Consider the following 25058-nt stretch of genomic DNA (forward strand, 5'->3'; position numbering starts at 1 on the left):
TGGAAAAGACACAAGCAAATAAAGTGCAGCGTGATGGAGTCTGGATTCCCTGAGGAGGCAACGCTCGAGCTTTTTTTTTTTTTTAATTTATTTGAAAATTATTTCAAACGTACAGAAAAGTTGCAAAAATAAGAACAGTACAAATAAAAAGTGGTTTCTGAATCATTTGAGAGTAAGTTGTGTACCTCACGGCCTTCACCCCTAAATACTTCAGCGTGTATTTCCTAAGAATAAAGATATTCTTATTTATAACCACAGGTACAGTTATCAACTTCAGTCGATTTAACATTGATATTGATCTTCCATTTGTATTCCAATTCAGGTAAGTCATCCAATAATATCTTTTATAGCATTTTCCCCTCCAGCACGGGATCCAGTCTAGGGTCGGTATTGCATTCGGTTGTCATGTCTCTTTAGTCACCTTTAATCTGGAACATTTCCACAATCTTTGTCCTTTTTTTTTATATAAATTTATTTATTCATTTACTTCTGGCTGCGTTGGATCTTCATTGCTGTGTGCGGGCTTTCTCTAGTTGCAGCAAGCGGGGGCTACTCTTCCTTGCAGTGCGCAGGCTTCTCATTGCGGTGGCTTCTCTTGCTGCGGAGCACAGGCTCTAGGCGCGTGGGCTTCAGTAGTTGTGGCATGCAGGCTTCAGTAGTTGTGGCTCGCGGGCTCTAGAGCACAGGCTCAGTAGTTGTGGCGCACGGGCTTAGTTGCTCCACGGCATATGGGATCTTCCCGGACCAGGGCTCGAACCCAGGTCCCCTGCATTGGCAGGCGGATTCTTAACCACTGAGCAGGGAAGCCCACAATCTTTGTCTTTAATGACATTGACTTTTTAGACTAATATAGTAACAATCTGTCCCCTTTAAAAAAAAAAGTGTTCCTTATTTTGAGTTTGTCTGATGTTTCCTCATGATTAAATTCAGGTTATGCTTTCCTGGATGGAAAACTACATAAACGATCTTGTGTCCTTCACAGCATATCACATCTGGAGGCACATGACGGCCGTTTGCCTCCCACTGTTTTTTTTTTTAATTATTTAATTTATTAATTTATTTTTGGCTGTGTTGGTTTTTCGTTGCTGCTCGCGGGCTTTCTCTAGTTGCAGTGAGCGGGGGCTACTCTTTGTTGCAGTGCGCAGGCTTCTCATTGCAGTGGCTTCTCTTGTTGTGGAGCATAGGCTCTAGGTGCACAAACTTCACTAGTTGTGGCATGTGGGCTCAGTAGTTGTGGCTCGCAGGCTCTAGAGCACAGGCTCAGTAGTTGTGGCGCACGGGCTTAGTTGCTCCACAGCATGTGGGATCTTCCCGGACTAGAGCTTGAACCCATGTCCCCTGCATTGGCAGGCAGATTCTTAACCACTGCGCCACCAGGGAAGTCCCTGCCTCTCATTGTTGATGTGAATTTTGATCACTCAGTTAAAGTGCTGTCCAATTTCCCCACTCTATCTAGAGTTACTATTTTCCACCTTGCAACTAGTAAGCACTCTTTGGGGAAACACTTTAAGACCATACAAGTAACTTGCTCGTCATCAACGTTTCCCTCTATATTTTAACAGCCAGTGATAATTTTTGCCTGAATCGGTCTTTACTATGATGGCTGCACAATGGGGATTTTCCAACTCCAGAGTTCCTTCCATGTTTACCAGTCAACCCTCAGCATGGTACTGTAAACAAGAGCCTTCCCTTTCTCCCCACTTACTTATTTATCAATATGGACACATAGATTTCTACTTTTTCCAATGTTTTCAAATTCATTACTGTATTTTCGTGCTCAAATTTTCCCTTATTTGGCCAGTAAGAGCCTCTTCAAGTTTGCACCTGTGTCTTTGTAACATGCCCCTATCATATTTCTGAGCATTACTTTCTGGCAGAACAAGATGTTCCAGGCTCATCTTGTACCTTTCCTGCCTCAGCCGTAGAATTGGCCATTTCTCCAAGGAGCCCTCGTTCCAGTGCAGAGTATAGTGTTTAGAAACCAAGTTCTGGGCACAGCTGTGTTCATTGCTATTAGGATGTCACTTCCCCTAGGAAATGTATGCGTTTAGATGCCTATGTATATACATGTAGGTACTAAAGCTGTCAGCCTTAGCAAATAAAATTTCAGGGTAGGGACCTCCCTGGTGGCACAGTGGTTAAGAATCAGCCTGCCAATGCAGGGGACACAGGTTCAATCCCTGGTCCGGGAAGATCCCACATGCCACAGAGCAACTAAGCCCACGTGCCACAACTACTGAGCCTGCGCTCTAGAGCCCACGAGCCACAACTACTGAGCCCGCATGCTGCAACTACTGAGCCCACGTGCCATAACTACTGAAGCCCATGCACTCTAGGGCCCATGCTCCGCAACAAGAGAAGCCACTGCAATGAGAAGCCCACACACCTCAAAGAAGAGTAGCCCCTTCTCGCCGCAACTAGAGAAAGCCCGTGCACAGCAACGAAGACCCAACGCAGCCAAAAAAAAAAAATTTTTTTTAAAAATTCAGGATACCCAGTTATATTTGGATTTCAGGTAAACATTGAAAAACTTAGTATAAATATATCCCATGCAGTATGTGGGACATGATCTATACCAAAACATTATTTGATGTACAGCTGAAACTCCGATGCAACTGAGCGTCTTGTGTTTTATCTGGCAACCCTAATTCATACATACACACTACATACATATAAATGTACACATATACATGCAGAGATACATATGTACATGCATTTTAGAAATCAGGAGTTCACATAGATACTTGAGCTGACTCTAAATGGAAAGGAATGAATTTGCTTGATGGACAGGGATGGGAAAGGGATTCTAGGCAGGGCAAATGGCATATTATGGGACTTAAAAGAAATTCAAGGAGATCCAACTTTACTGAGTGCGGCGGGGAGTAGCAAGAGATTAAATTTTTAAACAGGTGAATGACATAGATCTTTTAGATAATCATTCTACTGGCACCAAAGAGGCCAGACAATTGGCACCCAAGAGGCTAGACTACAAGAGGCAAAGAGATGCATTAGTCTGAGGGAGAGATGATAAGCATCAAAAATAGGCAACGGAGGATGGGGAGAAGTTCAGGGGTTACAACAGAGTTAAAAATGGTAAGACTTGATGACTAAATGTATAAAGGGTTAATGTATAAATTTATACAGGGTTGAGGGAGAGGAAGGAATAAAGGACAATACTTGTTTTTCCGGTTCGGGCAATTAAGTGGCCACGGGTGCTATGTACTGGGATAGGAAACATTGGAAGAGCAGATCTAGGACTATGAATGAGGAGTACAGTTTGGGACATGCTGAGTTTGAGGTGCTGTAGGACGTCCAAGCTGAGATGTCCACAAGGTAGCTGCATCCACGGGTCTGGAGCTCAGGAGAAAAGGTCAGGATGGAAAAATATGGACCAGGGAGTCATCTACACTTTGATGAATAAAGTTATAGGAATAGACAAGGTTGTCCTGGAAGAGGCTATAGAAAGGAAGAGAAGAGGCAAAGAGTGTCAAGGATCAGCAACATTCAGGGGACAGGCAGGAGGTAGATCCAGCAAAGGAGACTTTGGGGTGGTCAGAAAGGTTGAATGAATGCCAGGAAAGCTGGGATCATGAAAGCCCAGGAAGGAGAGATTTATCAAGGAGGCAAGGGTCAGAAACTGCAGAGAGGTCAAGATGGGTATTGAAAAGCGCTCCCTGGATTTGTCAGTAAGAGCTCATCAGTGACTTCAGGAGAGTAGATGGCCGAGGTAGAAGCTGACTTGGCAAGTACCAAGTGCAGAGGAGGAGATGCAGTAGCAAGAGCATGGTTTCGAGAGGCAGACGGACCAGGGTTTCAAATCCCTGCTACACACATACTAGCATATTATTCAACTGCTGTACCTTTGTTCACTTGTAAGATGGGGATAACAATAGTGAATACCTCATAGGGTTGTTGCAAGGGTTACAGGAGCTTAACTATGTAAAACAGTGCAGAGCCTAGCACATGGGAGGTGCCATGTTACAGCTATTGCTTGGGCTTCCTATGCTGAGGCAGAAAGGTAATATCAGGTGCCTATAAAATTGATGGCTACAGGGGCTTCCCTGGTGGTGCAGTGGTTAAGAATCCTCCTGCCAATGCAGGGGACACAGGTTTGAGCCCTCGTCCGGGAAGATCCCACATGCCGCAGAGCAGCTAAGCCCGTGTGCCACAACTACTGAGCCTGCACTCTAGAGCCCGTGAGCCACAACTACTGAGCCCGCGTGCCACAACTACTGAAGCCCGTGTGCCTAGAGCCCGCACTCCGCAACAAGAGAAGTCACTGCAATGAGAAGCCCGCGCACCGCAACGAAGAATAGCCCCCCACTCGCCACAACTAGAGAAAGTCCACGCACAGCAACAAAGACCCAATGCAGCCAAAAAAAAAAAATAGACAGCTACAGAAGTGGAAGTCAGGGGGCTTCCACTGACTATGGCTTCAAGGTCATAACACGGTAGCTGTAATCCAAATCCAGTTTCAGAAGATGCTGCTGCCACTACAGTCTGTCACCCATAGGTAGTACAGAAGCCACGAACATATCCTTGGAACCTCCTGCCAGCCAACAAGCCCCAGGAAGATAGCCTCTGCTAACTGAATCTTTTCAAACATTGCACAAAGACATCTCATTGGCAGAAGTGAAAATGTATCAGAACCCACACTGTATCGGAACCCTAGCTGCAAGGGAGTCTGGGCTAGGTGCTTTTTTAGCCTTGGGGTTGCGGGTTGGGGGAGGAATGGATACTGAGTAGCAACAGATAATATCCAGTGTATCTATCTTGAGGGTGGAGCAAATATTTTCATCCTGACCGCTGACCCCAGCATTCCACCTGTGGTCAAAATAGAGCAAAATTGACAAAATCCTGCAAAATACAAAGAGGGATGGAAACCAAACAAGGGATATGCTTGAACAAGAAAGTGAATATCTCTTTCTCTTATATTGGAAGGAAGATGGTGAGAAGAGGTACAGACAGTTTATAGGTTGGGGGCAGGAGGAGAGGGGTGGAGAAGTTACAGAAGGTTCTCTCTCAAGAGATGTATTATCTCTTTAAAGTGGGGAACAAATATCATCTGGCCTGAGTGAAAAAGGTAGAAGCTGGTTCAGGGGCCTGATGAGCATGGATAGCTAATGAGGGAAACAAAAGAGGAAGCTGACACAACATGAGAAATCTTTCTGCACACCAGCTAGCAAAAAAAAAAAAAGAAAGAAAGAAAAAGAAAATGAAGAAGAAACACAGGACTTATTTTATAAAGCATTGTTATTCTTATTTATTGAAAATGTCCAGTTTAAAAGTCTTCAAAATAAAAACAAGTTAGAAAATTTGAGCTGTGTAAGAAGGGACATGACAGAAGAGGAACTGAAAGGCCTCGAAGGGCAGCAGTTTGACTACAGAGTAACAGGGACCCATTTATAGAGTACTGTAAACAACACAACTATGGAGACACTGCCGTCAGGTTAACATGGCTTCATTTCCCATATAGGATTATCGAGTGGGAGCGCGGACACCACTCTGCACGAGCTACATTACCCAGAGTACACAGGGCCTCTCATCAGAAGGGCCACGTCCCCAAAACATGCATATGGACACGTCTCTTTAAAATAAAGACCTTTCAATATTTTAAGCAATCCTATATACCTTATCAACTAAAGTACTTTGTAATCACAAAAATGTTTCCTATGGATATAGTTTGCACATTTATTGCAAGCCATTGACTAACCACAGACAGGGCAGATGCTATGATCTGTGTTGCTGTTACTGTTGTTTTCCATTTGGAGATGAAGGACGGCATCTCTAAACTGTTGGGCTATAAACAGAACAACAGCCATTCCTAGCAATCTTGTTCGGTCTTTGGCTTCCAAAGACAGCTGGGTGTGGCTGGCTGAGATTGGTCTGCAGGAACAGTCCATTTCCCGTGGACGGTGTCATTTCTGCTGTGCAGCAAGCAGTCAACAGCCCCGTACCATGTAGTTATGGGAACTGAGAACCACCCTGTACTAGAAAGGAAAAGGGCTTAACAAGCTGCGGAGTTCAAGCTTCAAGTTTGGTTCCTAAACAACATTCACAAAACCCACATTTATAGGCACCCATCAAATGTATGTGGGAGACGACTTTGCTCAGTCCACTGGTCCTTGGCCTCTCTTTCCAGCGATCTCCTCCACCTGGCCAAACTTCCCGTCTTTGGGACAGACAGGGGCAGGTTGCACTGCTCTGTCCTACAGCCCCAGGCCAACTTTCAACTGTGCTGAATTTGGATGTGTGTTGCCCTCCTGTGACCCTCTTCTAAACCTGGCTTATCACAGTTCTAATTTCCCAGATGCTTACAAAGGCGAGGGTTTGATTCAACAAGCAACTTGAGTCAACCAGTTCCAAATAATCAGCTTCACTAGTAGCCAGCACACAGCTACTAGAGCGGCCCTTTCTTTCCGGCTATCCAAACTGGGCCAACAGCACGTTTCTGCAAATAATGCTTAGAGTCCTACTCGAAGAGGCTGGTGACTATCACAGCTTCTCACAGCATATATGGTAGAGCAATCAAGGGAATTAAAGCTGTCTGCTAGGGCACAACATCTCCTCAAGTGTACACTGAAGGATGAGAAGTCGCAATTTGAATATGTGATGTAGAAAAAAGTAAGTGCTCACAGTCTGTATTTTTAAAAAGCAAAGCACAGACATACCAGTTGACACACCGCTTGGTATGCTTGGCTAAAAGCACTGGGGAAATAGAAAACTTACACGCAAGGCAGAAGGTTAGGGACAAAACCTACCATGCACTGGCAAGAGATGGGCAACTCTGCTACTGAAGGGGAGGACTGTCCAGTGCAATTTGCTAATGGATTTGGTGTTGGCATGGGTGACCAGAGCTTCTGTCCCAGAGTTAAAATGTAAACCAACACGAAAGGAGGGAGGGCACTACGGTTTTCTTGGTCTTATAGACAAAATAGGGTAGTCATTAAAAAAAAAGTGTGCATTGAGGACGGCCCAGGGAAGGGCAGCTGGATCACTGGGCAAACTGTGTTAGCCTTTCACCCTACGCCAGTCGGAGTTCCAGAAGTGTTGCCTTCAGTAAATCAGGTACTGAGGGGCTGCCAGGAACAGGAAAGCACTGGGGGAGAAAGTCAAGTTCACATTTAATAAGCCATGGCTGGCCACTTTGGGACAGCAGCCAGCCCAAAAAGAGTGACCCGAGATAATGGCTGGTAAAGAGGCACTATGAATTGAAAGCCATCTGAAGGCCATGTAAGTCATTTGCCTACATTAGCTTCCCTTTGCTTACTGAATGGAAAAGACTGGGGAGATGTTCACCCCCTCTTGCTTTGACCTGTTAAAAAAAATAACCAACCAACCAATAACCAAACAACAACAAACACTGAACCAAACAGAGAGAGAGAGAGAGAGAGAGAGAGAGAGAGAGAGAGAGAGAGAGAGAGAGAGAGAGAGAGAAGAGAGAGAGAGAGAGAGACACTAAGATACGAAATAAAAACCAGAGAAGTGAGCAAGCTGAGTCAGATCACTCAGCTGGACACTTCCCGATGCCCTGCGGGCACCCTCCAGCCGCACTGTGATGGTTATGGGAGAATGGAGGGCTTGCTACTGGACTCGGCCCGGATACACTCATCAGTTTGCTTCAACAGCCTCCGGACCAGCTTTTCTAGGTCCCTTCTTGATTTCAACTCTTCTTCCAGGCACTGCTTCATTCTTTTATTCTCCTATGGTGGGAAAAGGTTGGTTGGTTACCAAACAAAGGGACCCCGCCTCAGGGCCCCTCCTGCTCAGTCTCTTGGCAGTGACAACACTTTCCTGCCTCAAGTTCCTCTCCCTCAGCTTCTAAGACAAGGCAGCCTCTTGATTGTTCTACTTCTCGCTGACCATCCCTTGAGACATAATACAAGCATTCTCTAGGGCTCTGGCCCTGGCCCTCTTCTAATTCAACACACTTTTCACTTAGTGTCTCTTCTCTTTCAACTCAAATAACTACATGGGTGCCTCCCCTGTCTCTCTGGTACTGACCTCATCTCAGCTCATGAGCACCAGGTCCACAGTCCCCAATGCCAACTTAGATGTGTTACAAGCACCTCGGACTCATTACGCCCTAAAGTGAACTCAGGATCTCCCCCACCCCCCAAACTTCTCTTCCTCCTGTGGCTCTTGATTTCCGTGAAGGGCACCACCATATCAAAGTAGATACCCAACACCCCTACACTGTTGGTGGGAATGTCAGTTGGTGCAGCCACTATGGAAAACAGCGTGGATGTTCCTCAAAAAACTGAAAATAGAACTACCATATGATCCAGGGATCCCACTCCTGGACATATACCCAGACAAAACTATAATTCAAAAAGATACATGCACCCCTATGTTCATAGCAGCAATATTCACAATAGCCAAGACATGGAAACAACCTAAGTGTCCATCAACAGATGAATGCATAAAGAAGATGTGGCACATATATACAATGGAATATTACTCAGCCATAAAAAAGAATGAAATAATGCCATTTGCAGCAACATGGATGCAAGTAGAGATTATCATACTAAGTGCAGTAAGTCAGAAAGAGAAAGACAAATATCATATGACATCACTTATATGTGGAATCTAAAATATGACACAAATGAACCTACCTATGAAACAGACTCACAGACATAGAGAACAAACTTGTGGTTGCCAAGGGGAGGGGGATTGAGGGAGGGAAGGACAGGGAGTTTGGGATTAGCAGATGTAAACTATTATATATAGGATGGATAAACAACAAGGTCCTACTATATAGCACAGGGAACTATATTCAATATCCTGTAATAAATCATAATGGAAAAGAATAGGAAACAAGAATGTTTCTATGTGTATAACTGAGTCACTTTGCTGTACAGCAGAGATTGGCACCACATTGTAAACTAACTATACTTCAATTAAAAAACAAAAAAACAAAAAACAAAGTAGATACCCAGGTAAAAAGACTCATCTTCCATCCATGGCTCTTTCTTAATCCCCTCATGGCGCCATTTTCCAAAGGCTCTAACTCTGCGATGTGCCTTCCTTTACATCTGTGTCCCTCCTCCATAGCCTGAGCGGCTCTCCTTCCTCAGCTCAGGACTTTATCACGTCTCACCCTGAGTTTTATAATAACCTCCTAAGTGGTCTTCCAGCCTCTGGTCTCTCTCCCTTCCATCCATCCTTTACCCTGTCACCAGGTACAGTCAGTCCTCAAACCCAAGGGAGAGTGTCCCTCATGAAGCACTGGATCAGATCTGCAGAGGAGCCCACAAATCATGATTTATGGTTCTGTTTACACTTACATGCTCATGACTGACTTATCTTTTCTTAAATTCTGTTTGCAGAAGTCAGGGAACATGAAGTTGTAACTAAGTTTGTGATCCTATTGTAAATCCCTGAATAGGTATATAAGCAAGCTGCAGAAATTGAAACCCAAGGCCACGTGGTAAAATCAACAAAACCCACCTGGCTGACACAAGGGAACTAAGAATCCCCACCTCACCACCTTGTTCCTGGCCTTCTCCTGAGGGCATCTACCAGTGCGCAGCAGGGAAGAGGGAGCAGGCCCGTTAGGATCTGAGAAAACGACTTTCGAATTTCATTACCTGTTTCAGCTCTTTGACCTCATCCTTCAAGGCATAAACAGTATCGACAAGGCTCCTAGAACACAAAGATAAAGTTCATAGATTAACAGATGGCACTGAGATATTGTTAAGTGATACTTAAGAAGAAAAGCAGCTTTATAGAAATACAGATCCTGAAAAGCGGTGGCCTTGCTGGTGAATCGGAAGAGATACTGCTATGAATGGTCCTTGTGTTTCTCATTTTTATCGGCTAACAACCAGCATCACACAAGCTCTTTCTAACACCGTGTCACCGCACGTTTTCTACACTTCCCTCCTCCTCTGCTGCTTGCTTCCCAGCTTAGGCAAGTACTAAAAAAATAAAACAGACTAGTGTATTGTACACCTGTAACTTACATAATACAGTACATCGACTCTACTTCAATTTTTAAAAATAAATAAAAAGAAAATGGGGGGGAAGGGTAAGCTGTGACAAAGAGAGAAAGTGGCATGGATACACTACCAAACGTAAAATAGATAGCTAGTGGGAAGCAGCCGCATAGCACAGGGAGATCAGCTCGGTGCTTTGTGACCACCTAGAGGGGTGGGATAGGGAGGGTGGGGGGAAGGGAGATGCAAGAGGGAGGAGATATGGGGATATATATATATATATATATATATATATATATATATATATATATATATATAGCTGATTCACTTTGTTATAAAGCAGAAACTAACACACCATTGTAAAGCAATTATACTCCAATAAAGATGTAAAAAAAAAGAAAGAAAGAAAAGTCAAGGAAAAAAAGAGACTAGGGCTCCTCATAAGGTTTTGATTTCTCTCTTGGGGGCAGGAAGGACCATCACCTGACATATTGTAATGAGAGGTGTCACCAGGCCCTGCCTATCCTATGCTATCTGTGCTATGGCATTGCCCTTCTCACCTATCTGACCCTACACCATCGTACATGACACAAACACAAAGTCAGGGGCATTATTTCTAAAAGATTCCATATATTCCAAAAAAGGATAAAGCGCCTTGGCAGAACTGTGGAAGAGTCATTTCCTCTCTGGCTCTCTCCCTGGACAAGGACATTGGAGATCTGGGCTCCAGTTCTGACCCTACGACTTGCCAGTCCTCTAACCTTAGGTAACCAGTTTTCTTCTCATCCTCTCTTGGTCTTATTTTCTTCACATACAAAATGGGGATAATATCACATTCCCTGAAAACCTCATAAAGTCATTGTAGGGGTTAATATAGCTATAATAATAGTAATTATAACGATCATCATTTATTGAGTAATTATCATGTGCTAGCCTTTGTACTTCTTATTCCATTTAACCTCACAAAAACTCTGAAAGTATTACTATCATACCCATTTTACAGATGAGGAAACTGAGGCACAGAGAGGTGATGGAACTTGCTCCAGGTCACACGGCTAACAAGTACCAGAATCTGGAGTTGAATCAGGGCTGTTATTCTCTTGAGCCCAAGTGCTGTACCATTTGGTCGTATCACTTCATACACCAGATGGAAAAATACATTGACGATGCCAAGCACTGTGAAACACGCTGTCCTATGCAAATTTAGGCCTGACTTCAGAAATGACTCAAGTATATACAAGTACTTAACCTGATTTTCCCCCGTTAGGTCACCCTCACTACTGTGCAAAGCTAAGTCAGGGACATAATTTCCCTGAATCTCAGTTTCCTCATCTGTAACAGTGGTGAAAGTAACGTTTATCTCCCAGGATTGCGGTAGGAGTTTAAATGAGGTCAAGTATGTGAAAATCCAGTGCCTGAGTCAATAAATGTGAGAGGCATCCCTCTGGGCAAGGGAATTGGTGCCATGGCCTTCCCAATGCCTCCAAACCCCATGTGGAGTGGTATTCTTGCGTGCCCTGAAGTCCCTTCCTGACCTCCTCTGCCTCTCCTTTCCCCTTCCCTTTGTTGGTGGGCAGCCCTCCCCAGGCTCCCAACTGCACAGTCAGCCAAGAGGGCCACATTCTCAGATGAGGAGGGACTGTCCTTCCGTGCAGGCTTGGCCACAGCCACGTTGCCCTGCCAGAACCTTCTTTCCAGACCCCAGAAAAATCAGAAAAGGTTTAGCCCGCTCTACGCACTTTTCTTCAATGATGGTCTGGCCGTTGCTTCTGGTTTCTTCAATGATGAGTTTCTCTTCCTCGGGGAGTAAGACTTGGGGAACGGAATCCTTGCGAGCACCTACAGACAAGGGCGGCAAGAGGCGAGGGAGGGAGTTTACTAGGGGAGACTATTTGTTGGGGGTTAGCTCCTTTCTACTGTGGTTTTTGAGGGGTCTTTGTTGACGGCATCCAGCTGCCTGGCGCCCCGAGAGTAGTCATCCAACATCTGCTGACGAAATCCTCCTGACGGGAGAAATTCGAAATGGCCAAATACACTGATTCCATCCTGGGGGCCGGGGGCACACTTTGTATTCAGAAACACAATGTGAAAAGGCCGCTGTGAGAATTGTCCTCAACCAAGACCCCATCTTTTCCTGTTTTGCCTCTTCCAGAGCAAAGAGCCAGCCAGTGACCATTCCTCCCTGCACGTCTCTGGGGAACAGCACGCCACACCCTGTGGGTTTTGTATTTGAGTAAAAATCATGCAGAACATAGCACTGCACTGGGACGCAGCATGCTTAAAGGGCCTCAGAAGCATCACTCACTCCCATTTGTTCTCTTTACCGTCCTACAGGGTGAAGCAGGGTCGGTGAAGACCATTTTGATGGAGGGTAGAGGGGGCATTGGGGAGATGATCACAACAGCAGCAAAGATGCAGGCGTCCTTACTGCTCTCCGCTCACCATCTCCAGGCTCTGGGATGGAAGAGGTGACAGAGCAGCCATGGGACCTGACCAGACAGCTCTCCTGCACCTGCAACCTCCCCGTCCCTTCTGGATCCTTCCTCTCAGAGCCACTGGCTTCCTCTCTTCTAAGCCAAGTTTCTTCCAGTTGTGAACACTCAGTGCCTTCACTCAACCTCCATCCCTTTCCCGAGGTGGATGTGTCTCTGCCTTCCTCGGGGCCCAGTACTTCGTAGGTGCTTAATAAGTGCATAGCAGACTGGTCGACTAACCAACCGACTGGATGCAGCGAGAAACAATAGCGGCCGCTTCTACGGGTGCAGGACTTCTGGCTGGAGAGGGATGGAGGGTGTCGGTCACCAGGATGCGAAAATGCTTACCACGTGCCAAGCACTATGCTAGACACTTTCCACACATAAAAGGGAGGCCAGGGAGGACGGGGGTGGGGGGAAATGAGACTCTTGAGGCCAGAATGCCTGCCCGCACCTCTGAGCAAATCTCCCGTCTCTGTCAGTGTGAGGACAGGAGGTGGCGGGAGGTGAGGTCGGATTTCGTATGAGGGCTGCTGCTTCTGGCGTCTCCTTGCCCCCCTCTCTTTCCTCGTTTTTGCAATAAAAACTGCTCCCACTTTCTTTTCCTGACTCCTCGAACCTTGTTATCAGGGCTGGGCATGCCCAAAGCCAGAGGCAGGTTTGGTCTGAGAAGCAGAAGGTGTGACATTCCCCCCTTCAGAGTCAAATGTGTCAACTTCCACATAGAATGCTTTCCCCATGACGACCTGAGAGACATGTTACTTTGGAAGCATCGGTCAGGGCAGTCCACTGAGGAAGCCCTGCCCACACTCAAGCCAGGGCTCAGTGGCTGTCCAGATGGAACATTATGGAGAGCTTATCTCTTACACAGATGCAAGACCCTCACACCAGCTATCCTGAATGCCCATAATAATGAAAGACCAAGGACATAAGCGATGTGACCTGGCTTTTCTAAAAGCACAAGGATGAATCAGAAAGTATTATCTCGCTTTCAGTTTGTAGCCTGAAAGTTGTTGGGGGAAATACCCTCACCTAATGGCTCCCTGATAAATTGTAGACATTCTCAAAAGGCCCTGCTAAGCAGCTACATTTCCAGATTTTCAGAGCAACTCTGAAACTTGAGTTTGGTGAAGCTCTGTTTGCTTAAATATGCAGCTGATCAAAGATAGTATTTTGACTTCCTTTCCAAATCTGCCTATAAGAAGAGATTAGCATCAGTTCACAGACACAGGAACTCTCTGGGCTCTTTAACTAGTGTTGGTGAAGGTATCTGCGTACTTCAAAGGAGAGTGACTTTAAAAAAAAATTTATTTTCATTTCTATCACCTCCAACTTTTTTACTCTTGCATCTCTCTTTGTCTCTGGGTGAAAAGAAACAGTGGGTAAACAAACCGCTTGGTAGCTAAAAGCAGCTTATCTGAAAGATGCAGCCCTGTGCCCGCCCCTCTGCTGCAAGTCACCTGCTTTACACACCCTGCAGCCCATCTGGGTTGCTGTTCTCTTTTTCTAAGAGGCAGTGAGCAGTAGCAAAGAAACATCACTCATTAGAGAAAGTGGTTTGGGGGAACCTACTTGAGCCGTGGCCTTGTTGAAGGTTGGCACTGGTACAGTAGGCTTCGATCACTTTCAGAATCTGAGCGTCCTCTTCCAGAGCAGCCGTACCTGTCAAGTGTAACGAATCGTGACTCCTCAGGGAGATACATGCCTCTGGACCCTCGAAATGATGCAGTGCACTCGGGTGCCAGGCACTGGCTTCTCTGACCAGTGGCCTTAACGAAAGGCAGGAGAAAAAGCTGACCGGCTGGCATGGTGGAGCAGAGACACATCCACCTTGGGAAAGGGATGGGGCACCAGTGAGTTCAGCACCGAGAGTGGCCTGCTCCAGGAGCCACTTGGAGTTCAAAATTGGAGGGTCCTGCCAGTGTCTCGGAGGCTACAAGGCCAGCCCTGGGCTTGGCGCTGGCCCCAGTTCTCATCCCATACACCACACCCTTCCTCTCCATCAAATTTCAAGGCTCACTTTCTCTAGGAAGCGTTCCACCATTAATCCCACCCATTTTTTCCCAACCAGCCAGCCTAGTCACTGATTCTCCCTCTCATTCCCCCAACCCCCTCCAACTCATTCTAGAAATGACTGTTAACACGCCGCTGTGCACATCCAGGGGTGAGGTGAGGGGTAGGGGAAGCAGAAGCTAGAGTCCAGCAAAGATTTATCCAGACTGTATTTCGGACTGACACACACAGCTCTGTCACCCCTTGGTGATACATCACTTACTCCTTCATGTGTGTCCCAGAGTACCTTGTTCCCAGAGAGGCAAATGTGTGCATATCGATTGGCTGACCGACTTTGCAGCCTGCCTCTAAACCCAGCCCTGTTTCTATGTGCCAGCAGGCTGCCTCCTTGACTAACTGAGAACATCACTGAACATTAAAATTCCAGAGGATCTCAGGCTTTGGGCCTATTTAGTCGATCTCAGTAAAGGCAAATATCTCAGGTGTTAGAAACTAAGAGGGAAGAAAAAAATGTCTCCATAGCAAATGGGTCCCTTTAGTGGTTCTAAACCAGGTAGAGCCAAATGTTCAACATGAAAACTATAGAGATGGTTTGTCTGCCTAAGACGACATGAAAAGCAGCAGGAGACAGCTTATTGCAAAATCTGAGAGGTGGCGGCCAAGCCTTCCCATGCATTTTTCTTTATGTCAAAGGTGATGCTGAGAACATACTGCTCGAATCCTCTTCTTTCAAAAAATTCCTCATCCATAACCAACTTTCTAAAAGTACGAAACACATACTTTTGCGGATGACATATTCCTCCTCCGATGGCTTTCTTTCGGTCTTTCTTTTGTGAAGAAACTTCTTCATCGTTTTGGGGCTTTTACCAGATTCCTGTAAGGATAGAGGTTTCTTTATGAATTAAAAATTTCCCCAAAACACAAATTAAAAAAGCAAATGAAATTAAATAGAACGGCTCTCTCTTATTTTTGACAGTCTCACTTAGGAGGGTATCAGGATTTAATACTATACACAATAAAAATGGTTCCAATAAACTCTAAAAGGTTAAATGAAACCGAGGCAATGCTATTATCCTCTCAATTGCCATAGAGATGGGAATAAGAATGGTGTGGGCCTACTGCAGATGCGGCTGCTTCTCCAGGAGGCCAAATGCCTTTAGGGTACCATCTGCAGAGAAAGTAATGGATGTCAATCCTAGAGAAATAACAGTATTTCCTAACTTGGTTTATATTCCCCACTGATACAGCTTTAAGGGAATGAAATAACAATTGTAACTATTAATGGGGTATGGACCGCTTTTTGAAGAGCTTCAAAACTATTTAAATAAATTCTCCTTAGCGACAGTCCCACAAAGAAGAATATCAATTTCCATTTGTGAGACAGGAAAATTAAGGCAGAGAGACTAAGTAAATTCCCTGTAGTCAGAGAGAAGAGCCAAATGAAGGATTTCCTGATAAATAATTTGGGGTTAGGCATAGCGTACCTACAGCAAGCTTAAACATACATCTATAAAGTCATATTTTTAATTAGTAGAAAAAAGAGAGATGAATTATTGGATTTGCCTTTGCCATATGAATAACCAGCAGGTCTAAAAAGGTGCTCATTAAGTACCCAAGTAAACAGTGATCATCTTATTCCAATCTCCCATGCAATGTATATACAGGATGCATGGTTAACAATCACTACCTTAAAAATAACTGCAACAAAGAATTTAATTTCTTCCACTTAGCCTCAGTGATCCACTTAGACTTGAAAACAGACAGACATGAAAAACTCACATGTGACAAAAATAACAGGAAAAATAGAAAGAGCATATAAAAAACCCCACGGAAAACAGACATTTTAGAGGCATTAGAAGATGACATTTTCGCACATATTTCACAAGAGCCTACTTTTCTGAAGAAAGTACTTACATGTCAGAATTGTATCTTCATATTTTAGCCACCAATTGTAACAAGGGACAAAACAAGCATAAAGGAAAGCTTCATTCATCAAAGGTTACAGCACAGCATTATATGATGTCACTGTACGCCAAAGATATCGTTCTACCCTTACCTTTAAGATATAAGACATCCTCTAAAGTGAATATGTAAAGAAAGAGAAGATGAGCGTGAGAGGTCGATGGTTATAATGACCAAATCCATTTATCAATAATTCTAAAACAACATTTGAAATGTTAGTGTTATCATAAATTACACAGAGAGAATATCATCATGTTTCCCACATTAGTTTCAGATGCAATATCATCATGCAAAAGCCCAAGGAATACAGTTCTGTGCAGAAAAACAAATGCTGAAAATAACTGAACTACACATCTCCCAGCAGAAACAAAGTGATCATGCCTTAGTTTTAATGGATTAGTTCTGTGAAGGATTAAGTCAACTTTACCCTTCAAAGCTCACCTTAATTTGAACTTAGTAACTGACAATTACAAAATATCCATCATTAAAAAGGGGACTTAGGTAACTATGAAGTGGCACTCCTGGTTTAGGTAATCAGAGGAGAGAATTGGATAACTGCAGGAATCACTGGTCAATTTCCAAAGCCAACCTGTGGGGCTGTTTCCTGGCCAAATTCTGAATAGAGGTACATAGTAAAGATTCGGCTCAAGGATTATTTCTCCTATCATGTCAGGTTGAAAGGATCAAAAAATCCTCCCATATCCAAATATTGTCCTACTTTTACTGCATTAAGAACTGGAGGCAACAATTAAGTGAAACAATTAAGTGAAGCATGGTGTTTTAAATCAAAAACTCAAAATTGAGCTAAGTCTGCGCCACTCATCAAAACACACATTTGACACAAAAATATATGCTGCCTTTGCACCATGATTCTAACACATGTCTCATAATTGTCACAGACTTAAATCTTCACTCGGTAAGACCTATTTAAAGAATAGTTACTAATATATGAGGATCTTTTCCGAAAGCTGAAATGATGAGAAACTTGTTAGGGGAAAAAAAAAAAAAACAAACCACCGTTTGGATGGAAAAGGTAATGCTCCGCACAGTTATGGAAGATAGTGACTGACATTTCCTGACTGCCACTTCTAGACAAAAAAAAAAAAAAAAAAAAAAAAAAAAAAAAAACCTTGAAATCCGCATTCTACCCAAATATCATATGTTCTCTAGGGTTGTCGCTTAAAAGCCTCTTTTTAAAAGACACTCCTTTCACTAAATTCTTTTTCTCTTTCCACTGCAGCAAATAATTCAGACTTTCATAGTTCAGACCCATGGCTTGGTCCCATAAGACTTTTACTGATTTGGTTTAAGAGATCAAAATGATTCCAAATGCAGAATTGGGACTGCTTGGTTAGCAATTCAATGCTAACGAAGTGGCATTTGTTTGAGATGTGTGTACATCATGACCTATTTATAGAATTATCATATAATCATAAAGGCAAGCCAGAGGCACTCCAGGGGGAGACCAGGGAAACTCAGGCAGTGCACAGAAACCTTGTGGATATTCAAGAAATATGTGTAGATGGACAATGCGGAAATGGAAAATTAATTTTAAAAAATCACTGAGTCTAGCAATTCGAGATTGACTGACATGTATCACCTATCATCAATTCTAGCACATGCCCACAGAACTCTTTGTAATAAGCTACGAAATCAGCTTGTCTGAAGCATTTTATACCGTATGTAGCAAAATTACCTCTTTATAACCTAGCGCTGCTGATGGTCTAAGTGGAGGCGCAGGTCGCAGACAACTTAAGCTCCACGGTTTTATAATTTGAGGAGGCTCCAAGGGTCCTCGGGGCTGTCCAGTAGAGCTAAAAGACTGGGAGAATGTCTGATGAGATGTTGGCAATCTGCCACCTGAACCCGACCCCTGGGCCACACACTGAGAGAACAGCAATAGCTTTGTTGCATCCGCAAAGGCAGCCCCGGAAAGGAAAAGACGGGAAAACAAGTCTCCAGTTGGAGAACTGGCGCTTTCCAGTCAAGACTCTGGGGTCTCTAAGGAACAGCACAAAACTCACTCCACATCCCATGATCCTGCCCTCCCTCTGTCCTGGAATTTCATTCAAGTCAGGTGTTTTCTCCCCTCTAAGGGAGGAAAGTGGAGTAACAGTCAACATTTAATGAGTTTGGTCATGTGTGTGGCACTCAGTTAGGCACTTAAATAGGTTATTTCCTGAGAAGAACTTAAGACAAACTTTAGCAAAGTGAAGTAACCAGCCAGCAATTGGCAAAGCCAAGATTTGAACCCAGATCTGATGCCAAAAGCCCTTGTTCTTTCCACCACACACTGTGCTCAAAACTGGAATTTGGGCATCACAGGTTTGAGTGTTAACAGACAACACAGCACATCTTCAATCTCACTCGGCAAGTACAGCAAAATCTCATCAATTCAAATTCCATGAACTCTAAATTTATGATAAAATGGAAGGAGACAACGCTCAAAGTTCACCCTTAAAGGTTACTGAGGGAATGTGATGCATAAATGAGATTGCACGGAGATGTTCAAGTACTCACGAAGGTAAACTATTTCCTTTGACTTAGCACATTATTAAAAAGAACGTAGTGGTTGCTGATTAAAATAAATGCTGTTTATCATTAAAACATCTTAGCAGGACTTCTGGCCAGAAAAACTTTGCTAGCAGTTAGTTGGAGTACCTTAATACTGTCAGACAAAGCTGCACACCTCTAAGTCAAACTCTGTTCATTGGGATGGGTCTCCCTCCATAACAAGAAACCAGAATTAGTGAGGTTTGACTGTACTTCAAACCCTACAAATACAGACTATGCAAAGGCTAAGGGCATGCTCACCACTTCTTGTAAGTCCTCAGCAGGCAAGATTTGACAAGAGACTCAATAATCCCTGGACAGGACAGATGGAGTACTTACGGAATGAGCACTACAAGATGATGATGATGTTTTGGATAAGGAACTGCAAGAGGCGGGTCCTCTGATCAGCCTGTACAGATGCTCCAGCCAATCCTGGAAGTCTTGGTTGTTGCCGCAGTGGACCACAATTCTCTCTACTATGTTACCTGCAACACCCGATTAGGAGCATTTGGAAACAAAAGGCAAGGAGGAGCTTGAGCTTGCCTCATTCATAAACACACTTCATTGCAGCTAGGACTTGGGTGTCTATTTTCAGGCGTTTTCATACCTATGAGCTAACCCTGTTGAAACTTCTCTATCAGGAACAGATAAGCTCTGATAATAAAGTAAAGACATAAATGCTCATATCTGATTTATAAAACCATCCTGGATTTCTACCACTTACAGAATCTTGGAAGTAGTAGAAAACTTCACGCTAAACAAACTCCCAATCCAAAAATGTAAGCACAGGGTCCATCTAGTTCATAGTCTAAAATGAGAATATTGTATTGCTTTACCCAATATCAAAGATGAAGCAAGGGCTTCCCTGGTGGCGCAGTGGTTGAGAGTCTGCCTGCCGATGCAGGGGACACGGGTTCGTGCCCCGGTCCGGGAAGATCCCACATGCCGCGGAGCGGCTGGGCCCGTGAGCCATGGCCGCTGAGCCTGCGCGTCCGGAGCCTGTGCTCCGCAATGGGAGAGGCCACAACGGTGAGAGGCCCGCGTACCGCAAAAAAAAAAAAAAAGAAGAAGCAAGATCCAACTAAGACTGGTTCCAATCTCTGGGCCAACACCAAATCTCGGGCTCCCTATTGGGAAAGAAGGGGGTAAAGCCTGCGGCCAGCATCCCAGTGTTAGCCATCGTGTCGTGTCAGTGCAAAAAGTGCAACCATCAGGTGGATATCAAACAGGTTTGGAAAAAGGGACAAGAGGCCAAAATGTCACAGAGCATTATGGAGGTGTGGCATTTTGCTCAATTTGTGAAGAAAGTTTCACGGCTTTTCAGCACTTTTTAAAAACACACCCAAATCTTGCTAATTCATAGGCTGGTGATAAAATGGCTCCTCTGCCACCAGGGAACAGACGACAGAAGGGAGAGAAAATTACATTTACATCGGTCCATTTTGTTATTTCTTAGCTCTAACAAGTAGCTCTTATACAAGAGAAGATTGAAACTAATGGCAAAGCCGAGGCTTTTGAATGACCAGGAGGTTTCCCTGCTATTGCTGTAGACTAATTAACCCAGGAAATGTAATATGCTTTGCCATGCCCATGTAAAACTTGCTCACGGATTATATAACAGAAAATAATAGCACTTATTTATTTAAACCCCACTGCATTTCAAAAAGAATTTGAAGTAGCTACATGAAGAAGAGAAAATTACCTACCAGTGATTTCAAATGTGTAGTCATTCCCTTCAATTTCATCTAATCTAGTCACCACCATTCCTGCTATTGGTATTTTTCCCTACCAGAAAAAGAATATCCCCATTAATTCTGTGGTTATACATGTCTCTGCTTATTTGTTAGATTTTCTGACCCTCTTAGGAATCACTGGTGAATTATGGAGAGACATATTTCTTTGGTCTGTCAATAGATAATATGTTTCCCCACTTTAAATTTTAATCAGACAAGAAAGCAAGGGGAAAATGGGGGTTGTGTTTTGCTAACACACCCTAAACCATAAGGTCAGGATTTAATCACAGTTTACTTTTCTAACACATTTTCCTGATCATCAGAAAACAAAGTAGAAACTCGAATTTCATGAAAATTAGTAATCGCTAGGCCAAGATAGGATATAGGCAACAGTAACTTACAGTACTCCGTGTTTTGGGAGCAGACTAAAGGAAGTTGAATTTCCTAAGGAGCTGAATGACTTCCATCTCAGAAACTTGAGTCACGTGATGTGACTGTAATAAGACAACCATAGGGGCAAGTCTCAACTTTATATTTTCTCAGCAATAATGATATGATATGGGCCTGGAAAATTCTGTTGCTAATTCATCTAGTTGCAGACTTCAATTTCTATTTACACATTCATAATCTAGCTTATAACCAGAGCAGTGGACATTCAGGATAAACTCATTATGCTAACACATACGCCTCTGAGAGAAGGAACATCTGCTCTTATAAACTGTTTAATTACATGAAGGGTCAGACAGAACATTCTGTCTTTTCTGGCTGGAGCTTTTAATGCCGGAGTGGAAATATTGCATCTGGATGGAAACCTGTTTTCATTACGGGTCTTGCTATTTGCTTTATATGAAATCTACTAACCTGATAGATAAAGCCACTCATCCGAGGACTTGCAGATAACATTATCAAGACACTTGAAAATAACATGAGGTACCGCTCCTCTTTTTCCTGAAGTGGAAGGAAAAAGATTAAATGAAAAATAGAAATTGCACATTTTGCTTATTAAGAATTTCTGGAATCATTTTTGTAACATAGATCTTATATAAGGCAATGAAACACAGTGATTTTTTTTTTTTCAGTACATGGGCCTCTCACCGCTGCGGCCTCTCCCGCTGCGGTGCACAGGCTCCGGACACGCAGGCTTAACGGCCATGGCTCACGGGCCCAGCCGCTCCGCGGCATGCGGGATCCTCCCGGACCGGGGCACGAACCCGCGTCCCCTGCATCGGCAGGCGGACTCTCAACCACTGCGCCACCAGGGAAGCCCCCACAGTGATTTTTTTTTAAAAAAAAAGGATATCCAACTTAAAAGTACAAAATGCATTTAATTTTACTTTGAAAATGGATATAGGCCCCCAGTTTATCTGTGTCCTTCCTGTACATAAGAGTTAAATACAAACAACCATGCTTGTTTCCCAAGCATGTAAGCCTGAAAAGTCACACAGTTAATGCCTTCCTGCCCAAGGTGCAACCAGAGCACAATGTAAGTCTCAATATTCTCAAAGTGAAAATGATTTTACTTTGAAAAGTGGCCAAATAAAGGGGTTTTCAGGTGATAGGAAATTTATTATGCCCTAACATGTATGGTAAACTCTTCCTAAAATTACCGTTAATCAATAACTACACAATAATTATTATACCCATATAAAACAAAGAAGGAAACACTTTTTAAAATGGCACTAAAGGAAATTTTACACACGAAGGCTTCTCTGAACCCCTTAGACATGCAGTGAGTAGATGCCAAAGATTGCGCTGGGCTCGTGCATCCGGCCATCTTAGCTACAATTATCCTCATGCCTGGCTCCGTCTCCTTTCTCCCGCTTGAGAAGAGCAACTTTCAAGGCTAATTTTTCTAACAAGTGTTCTGCGTTCTCTCACATATTTCTCTTGCTTGGTCTCATCTCCTGCTCTTGCTTCCAGCTGCCTCTCCTGTCTAACTGGCTTTTTCTGCTGCCTTGAGCATATGTACATCTCCTGTCCATCTCATAAGCTTTCACTTGCCCCCTGTGGCGCCTTAGCCATAACACCCTATTTCTTGACATTTTATTGCCAAATTACTTGCTGCCTTTGTTTTCTCCCCATTGATCCCTCTCTAACTGCACCCCTGCTGCTCTCTCAAAGTCTTCAATCACTGCCTTCTAGAGAAATCCAATGGCTTCTTCCCAGTCTCCATACTCTTTGACCTCTGACCCTTCTGCAGCACTCAGCAGGCTGACCATTTTCAAATGCTCCTCCTAGAATTTCCACGACACACCACACTCCCCTGATTCTCCTCTATCTTCTGCTTTGTCTTTTTTTCTCTTTTTAATCTTTTGGCCTCGCCGTGCAGCATGCGAGATCTTAGTTCCCCGACCAGGGACCGAACCCCAGCCTCCTGCACTGAAAGCGTGTAGTCTTAACCACTGCACAGCCAGGGAGTCCCTGCTTCATCTTTTTCCGGCACTGATTCATCCTTGCTTTACCCAAGAGGTTTATCCCAAAGGTATGAAAGACTGTTAGAGTCGCTGCATTAACCTTCCACAGGGTATCTGCATTTTAAATGAGATTGCTTTTTTTTTCCAATTTTTAAATTGAAGTATAGTTGATTTACAATGCTGCAAGTGTACAGCAAAGTAATTCAGATACATATTCTTTTTCAGATTCTTTTCATTTTAGGTTATTACAAGATATTGAATATGGTTCCCTGTGCTATATAGTAGGTTCTTGTTGTTTATCTATTTTATGTATAGTGGTTTGAATCTGTTAATCCCAAACTCCTAACTTATCCCTCCCCGCTTTCCCCTTTGGTAACCACAGTAATGAATCTCTGACAGAGACCTGTCAGGGAGTAGAGGAAGATGTTTGGGGAGGGAGAGGACGATGGTAATACCCCATAAATCACACCAGGTGATGTAATCAACCTTCTTCCCCTACCCCGCTCCCTTCCTAAAAGACATAATCCATCTTCAGGCTTCCGTGCTTCTCTCTGGGTATTTACTTCCCAAGAAGGCACATCTGTCAGGGGCATGTAAACCTCTGCCTCTAACTGACCTCCTACCCACATTTCTATACCGTTTCAACAGCTGCCTACAAGTCATCTCCTCCTGGATACCCACCATCACTTGAAAGTTACCAGGTCTGAAATGACATCCGTCATTTCCTCTAGCCTCTGGCTCACCACTTCCTACAGGCTTTCCCTTCTAAACAGGTCTCATATTTGCCCCTTAAGTTTCGTTCTCTCTGCCACCACCTTCCTGGGGGGTACTTACCACTTTCCAACCCAGATGGCCTGTCTCTAGCCCCATCCCCTCCAGTTTAGCTGACATACACAGCTGTCGGGTTGTCACTGTCACAACGAAACACCCCTTTCGTTTCACCCCTGTTTCTCTACTACTCAGGCCTCGCATGGTTTCCTGCTGAGTCCAGCTGAAATATCCTTGGCTGACATCCGAGGTTCTTCACAACCTGCCTCTCTCGAACCCAATGAATTTGCTCTTTCACTCTGCCCAGGATGCTTCCTCTGCTCCTAATAAACTGGCTGGCTCAGTGCGCTGAAGAAAAAAGGCCACATCCCTGCTCTCTCCTGAGATAAGAATGACCTCTCCCTTACAAAATCTTCCCCCTCTCTCTTCACGGCCCCCTCCTCAAGTCCTATCTGCATACAGTCTTTTCTTGGTCTCTCCCTTCTCTGAACTTCTGTGGAATCTATTGTAGGGATGGCATGATATGGCATTGACTATTTTGGTTTGTCTTCTAGCTGCAGCTTGGGTTTTAATCTGTCTCTAATGAGTTCTTTGAAGGCAGAGATCATGGCTGTTCTTTTCTCTTAACTGCTCCCACAGCACCAAGCAGAGGGCTGGGCAAAGAACAGGTGCTCAGTTTCTGATGCAAAAAGTCTGAGCATTTGACCTTGATGGAAGAAGAAATAAAGGAAGAAATATATAAAAGACGGAAGAAAGGGTGTTGAGATTTGAAACCTCTTACCTCACATGTTCCATACTGCACCATTACTTGCGACATAAAGATCACGTTTCCCAAGGTTTTAATATCCTCCCCTTCCCATGCCTGAATAGGTTCCGAAAGTATCTGCAACTCCAGCTGTTTTCTCTTTCTGAGATCTTGGCACTGCCCCTACAGAACCAAAGCAGAGCATACTGAAATAGGAATTCTTCTGAAACAGACCTAAAACAAGGCTAAAGTAAGAAGCGGCTCTTGACTATCAGATTTCCGCTGAGTCCCTATTCCTCACCATGAGTCCCATCACCTGGTCCGTTCCGGACAGACGGAAAGATTCACTACCTTAAATCTCTAGCCTTCAGCCCCTAAACATTTTGTAAGGAAGAGCCATTTCTCATTTTGCAAAACATCAAGATAAAGTGGTAGGAGGAAGGGGGTTGCCTCTCCCT

At 44.0% G+C, this 25058-nt stretch overlaps 1 protein-coding gene across 8 annotated transcripts in view; it reads right to left on the reverse strand.

The window, feature by feature from the left end:
• Positions 1-1012: 1012 nt before the first annotated feature.
• ARHGEF6 (Rac/Cdc42 guanine nucleotide exchange factor 6) overlaps positions 1013-25058 on the reverse strand; it is a 123814-nt gene continuing 99768 nt past the window's right edge. For 2 of the 8 annotated variants that reach the window (XM_033403656.2, XM_033403659.2), the window contains 11 exons: positions 24637-24783; positions 21535-21621; positions 20647-20725; positions 19280-19425; positions 18084-18221; positions 16482-16502; positions 15206-15299; positions 13985-14074; positions 11678-11777; positions 9591-9645; positions 1013-7703 (listed from right to left, as the gene is read on the reverse strand). In XM_033403656.2, coding sequence (XP_033259547.1) covers positions 7563-7703; positions 9591-9645; positions 11678-11777; positions 13985-14074; positions 15206-15299; positions 16482-16502; positions 18084-18221; positions 19280-19425; positions 20647-20725; positions 21535-21621; positions 24637-24783 — 1098 coding nt within the window. In that variant the 3' untranslated portion in view covers positions 1013-7562. The other 6 variants (XM_004278726.4, XM_033403655.2, XM_049705186.1 and 3 more) reach the window with 6 other exon arrangements.

The sequence above is a fragment of the Orcinus orca genome, chromosome X (assembly GCF_937001465.1).
Source record: "Orcinus orca chromosome X, mOrcOrc1.1, whole genome shotgun sequence".
In the NCBI taxonomy this organism is placed as follows: Eukaryota; Metazoa; Chordata; class Mammalia; order Artiodactyla; family Delphinidae; genus Orcinus; species Orcinus orca.